General features: G+C 38.1%; 1 protein-coding gene across 4 annotated transcripts in view; it reads left to right on the top strand.

Moving 5' to 3' along the window:
• The window catches only part of LOC107660069 (uncharacterized protein C7orf57 homolog), a 5,661-nt gene extending 1,974 nt beyond the window's left edge, over positions 1 to 3,687 (top strand). For all 4 annotated transcript variants that reach the window (XM_016449274.1, XM_016449276.1, XM_016449275.1 and 1 more), the window contains 4 exons: positions 1,236 to 1,347; positions 2,545 to 2,627; positions 2,744 to 2,844; positions 2,987 to 3,687. In XM_016449274.1, the coding sequence (XP_016304760.1) occupies positions 1,236 to 1,347; positions 2,545 to 2,627; positions 2,744 to 2,844; positions 2,987 to 3,039 (349 nt within the window). In that variant the 3' untranslated portion in view covers positions 3,040 to 3,687. The remainder of the gene's footprint in view (positions 1 to 1,235; positions 1,348 to 2,544; positions 2,628 to 2,743; positions 2,845 to 2,986) is intronic.
• The last annotated feature ends 1,182 nt before the right edge of the window (positions 3,688 to 4,869 follow it).

Below are 4,869 nucleotides of genomic sequence, written 5' to 3'. Positions count from 1 at the left end.
TTCCAGGATTTTTCTCCATATAGTGGACTTCAATGGTGGCCAACGGGCTGAAGGTCCAAATTGCAGTTTCAATGTAGCCAAGGAATAAGGGTCTTATATAGTGAAACGATCTGTCATTTTCTTAAAAAAGATAAAACATTTATATACTTTTTAACCAGAAATGCTCATGTTGCACTAGCTTGACTTCACGCATTACATAATCACGCTGGAAAGGTCACGCGTGACGTAGGTGGCAGTACCGACCCAGTGTTTACAAAGCGAACGTGCAAAGAAAGTCAAACGCCCTTTACAAAAAAAGGTAAAACAACGATGTCGGACGATTTTGAAGTTGGAGGAGAAAATGAGATGGAGTTTTTCACCCTACCCTACCTTTTTGAACCAGAGTACACAGACGAAGAGCTAACCTCGCGTGACCTTTCCAACGTGATTATGTAATGCGTGAATTTGCGGACGCGCATTGCGGAGCTAGTACAAGACAAGCATTTGTGGTTAAAAAGTATATATATTTTTTTTATTAGAAAATGACCGATCGTTTCACTAAATAAGACCTTATTCCTCGGCTGGGATCGTGTAGAGCCCTTTGGAGCTGCATTGAAACTGCAATTTGGACCTTCAACCTGTTGGGTCCCATTGAAGTCCACTATATGGAGAAAAATCCGGCTTATCTAGCGAAATGATCAGTCATTTTCTTCAAAAAATAAAAAATTATGGCCACCATTGAAGACCATTATATGGAGAAAAATCCCGGAATGTTTTCCTCAAAAACCTTTATTTCTTTGCGACTGAAGACAGAAAGACATGAACATCTTGGATGACATGGGGGTGAGTAAATTATCAAGAAATTTGTATTCTGGAAGTGAACTAATCCTTTAATTGATGAACTGTAGTCTTGTGGATTATTGAAGGCACCCATTCACTTCAAGGATCCATTGGTGAGCAAGTGATGTAATGCTAAATTTCTCCAAATCTCTGAAGAAACAAACTCATCTACATCCTTTACATTGGATGGTAAAGGATAGTAGTTTTTTTTTTCATATTCCTTTAAGGCTTTCTAAATCTAGCATGGCATATTCAAGCAGTTCAACATTAATCTGGTCCATATAGAGTGACATGGAGGACCTACATTCTTCTCTCAGAAAAATATTAGGGTTGTGTTGAGACAAAAGGGTCCACCCCCATCCATCCAGTGTGGTGGTGTGAAACTGGGGTTCAATCATGTGATCTTATGCTTACAGTGGAAGTAATGCAACTACCCCTGATGGAATCAGCCAGTCTAAAGGGGTCTTACAACACCTGGAGCCCCCATTTGGAACTGATAACTGTTCAGCCTGGGATTCTGGTAAAAAGGTGAATGGATTAGCACAGACCGGGACAGTTATCATGTACTTAAACCTCCCATACTTCCTCCTGCCGCCATATTACAAACAATCTTTTAGTTGCCATCTTTCTTTTTTTTGCCATGCACCTGCAAAACCATATTAGTGAAGAAATCTTCTTCACTTGAATCATTTGAGAAAAAACATGCATTGAGCTGCATGCTGTCGTTTTTGTTTTCCATTGTTGCGATTCTGCTTTTTATTTTCTTGACTGGTTGACATGAAGACTTTGGATAAAGATATGGTCAGACCACGTTCTCTCATAGGTCAATATATTGGACTTTGGCAAGATATGTTCTGTGTTTTCATGGTGACTTTTTAGGTGTACACATTTGATAAAATTGTTTGCTATGTGGCTATTTATGTCACACCGCATGGACTCTGTGTTTTGCACTGTTTCCCGCTCCTTATTAGTTGTCATAGTTACTGATTTGATTTCATCTTTATGTTCAGGGTTGTTTGTCATTATCTCCCCTACTTAAGTTCAGTTCTTTTTGTGTTTAATTGTCAGGTCTCGTCTCTGTATAGCTGTTACTGGATTGCCTTTACCTCTGTTGGAATTACCCTGTTTGGATTATTAAAGATTGTTTATTGATCATCTTCGTGCGTGTACGCACAGCTTAGTTTGACAATTTAGTTGTAAAGACAAAATACTCTAAAATTACGATTTAAAAATATTTGCTGTAGTCAAGTTAGGGTTGCATACTATGAAAGCATAGTACCTTAATGTACTAAGGTTACTGAACAAAGACTTTCAAATGTAAAAACCAGTTTGACATATTTTAACTATAAAGAACTGGTTCTTTTAGAACGCTGACTCAATTGACTGTTGCTATGGCTCTGTGCACTGTAACATTAGATCTGTGGTTCTCACTTCATGCCCTATCACGTTCATCTTATAAGCAGGAAACTGAATCATCTTATTGCATTATTAGTCATTTATTATTCTGCCTTCATGCTTCTCATCTTTCTTTTTATTAATGATGTTTTGTCCCTATGCGTTTGTGAATTTCCTTTTTTTTTTTTTGCTGAATGGAATTATTGATTGTGAATTTTAAAGGAATCACATGTAAAGAAGGTTTCATTAGTAGCACTTTATACCATTATATTAAACCGTGAATAATTTAGTTTATTCCTAAAATTATAAACATCTAATTTCCTTACACAGGATGCCAGCCATGCCACATCAGAGATGCAGAAACTCTCCCTAAACCAAAACGAGAATGCAGAAGCCAGCAAGTTCAAAAAGATGTATGTTTCTTTTTACATTTTAGCCTCTACATTATTTCCAGATTCACAAGAAAAACAATTATTAAACTCTTGAACTGTTTTCAGTCTATATAAGCATTTGATAATTGTCTCTACAGTTCCCATGATAAGAAGGCGACAGCTCCAGTGAACATGTCCAAACTTTTAAGTTTTGGTTATGCTGACGAAGAGAATAAATCTCTCGATGATGATGCTTCAAGTGAGACTTCCTGTTTTTTATTATAACATCATGAGTGGTTGCAGTACGAGGCAGCTGCAGTGTTGCTTGGTATGAAATTCTTAAAGCATGTCAAATTATTTCTATAATTGTAAAACTAACTTGTTTGCGTTTGATATTTTAGGCATTACCTCTGAGCAGACCAGCCCCATTGCACCAGAGGATGAACTGGAATAAAGATGATGTCGCCCAAAACCCTTCTTCATGAATTGTTGTTCTTTCGTATCCATTAGCTCCTCTGCATCAATCACCCATTCTCTGCTTTATGCAAAAAAATTTTTTAGTTATCTGTTTTGCATCTTTATCTAATTTACTTGTTTGTGTTATGCTCACATATCTATGGTGCTTGTGATCAGGATATCTATACCCTTGAAGAAAGGGATATTTGTAAAGTCTAAATGAAAACCAGCTGTTTCTCACCTCACATTGTCAATGGATATGACAAAATATGTAAGCTGCAAACTCTTATTACAAACTCCATGGCTGTTTTATAAAGTAAGTCTCTGGTTTGAACACTTTTGAGTGTTCTTATGGCCCAGTAGTTAGCTAGTTGAGCGCATGATGAGCACACAAGAAGGTTACCTTAAAATAAATGATGCAGATGCCATTGGTAGGGATTTGAGAACAGGAAGGGTTTCAGGGAGTTCGCAATTGTGAATGTCTGTTAGTATTGATGTGATAGTAAATAATAATCACAGATTCAGTTGTTTTGGTGTTCTATGCTGTTTAATTTGAATATTTCTTCCTTCTGAAAACAATGTTTACACTTGCTGACAGTTAATATCTATAAATGATAACTGAATAAATTTGCATGTGCATAAAATACTTTTCTGTTTTATTCATTTTTTTCAAAGGCAAGTTTCACAGGTTGAATGCATGGTTATCTTTACAGATTTTCAATTGTTTATTCAGTCAATCAAAAATGCATTCTAAAATATATTTCAAACTTGGTTTACAAAATTATCAAAAAGAGGCAAACATTTTAATGCTAAATATAATGAATAGATAATAAGAGGATATAGTCAAAAACAGCAATAGTAATAATATTTTGATGTAATATGATTAATATAAAAAGACATACATTTTTTTGTTTTTAAAAGAAGTCTCACCAAGGTTGCATTTATATGATTAAAAACAAAAACAGTAATATTGTGAAATATGATTACAATTTGAAACAACTTTTCTGTTTTAATATATTTTAAGATGTAAATTATTCCTGTGATGGCAAAGCTGAATTTTCACATCTTAATTGTCACATGATCCTAATCCTTGATGTTAAAAAGAACGTCTCAGTTACCTATGTAACCCTCGTTCCCTGAAGAAGGGAACGGAGACGTTAGGTCAGTAGTGACTGACGAATTGGGATCTTCGCTAGAGAGACCAATCACCTTCGAGTGTTAACAAAACAAGCCAATAAGTGTTGGCGTGCGATCTTTGCGTCGCGCACCCCGCCCCGCAGCGCGGGTATATAAGGAGAGCTCGTGCAGACGCACATTCAGTTTTTCGCTGAGGAGCCGAGACGGTGTGCCTCGGCCTTTCAGCGGTGGTACAGCAACAGTGGCGACGGAACGTAACGTCTCCGTTCCCTCCTTCAGGGAACGAGGGTTACATACGTAACCGAGACGTTCCCTTTCAGTCAGTCACGTTCGACGTTACGTCAGTAGTGACTGACGAATTGGGATCCGTATGGAAAGCGCCACTCTTGCTGACCCCCTCCAGTGCCCTGCGAAAGCCGGTAAGTCCCCCCACACCAGTTGGGGAGGAAAATAGGACAGGGCTTAGGCAGAGGTGTCCTCCACTGCTGTTCCGTACAGTGGGACATTGGATAACACTGGGAAAGCGTACCCAAGTAGGGGAACGCTACGGAAGCCACATCCTGCGTATAGGAGGTATCATGTGGAATTACACATATGGACTGGTCCCAGGGCAGTGCTACATATGGAAGTCCCTCAGCCTGCCCGGGGTGAGATACTACGCAGCAGAGATGGCAGAAAATCTCTACTAGGG

The sequence above is a fragment of the Sinocyclocheilus anshuiensis genome, unplaced genomic scaffold (genome assembly GCF_001515605.1).
Source record: "Sinocyclocheilus anshuiensis isolate Anshui unplaced genomic scaffold, SAMN03320099.WGS_v1.1 scaffold55, whole genome shotgun sequence".
NCBI lineage: Eukaryota > Metazoa > Chordata > Actinopteri > Cypriniformes > Cyprinidae > Sinocyclocheilus > Sinocyclocheilus anshuiensis.
Note: the sequence above shows the minus strand (reverse complement) of the source record. Positions and strands in the feature narration are given on the sequence as shown.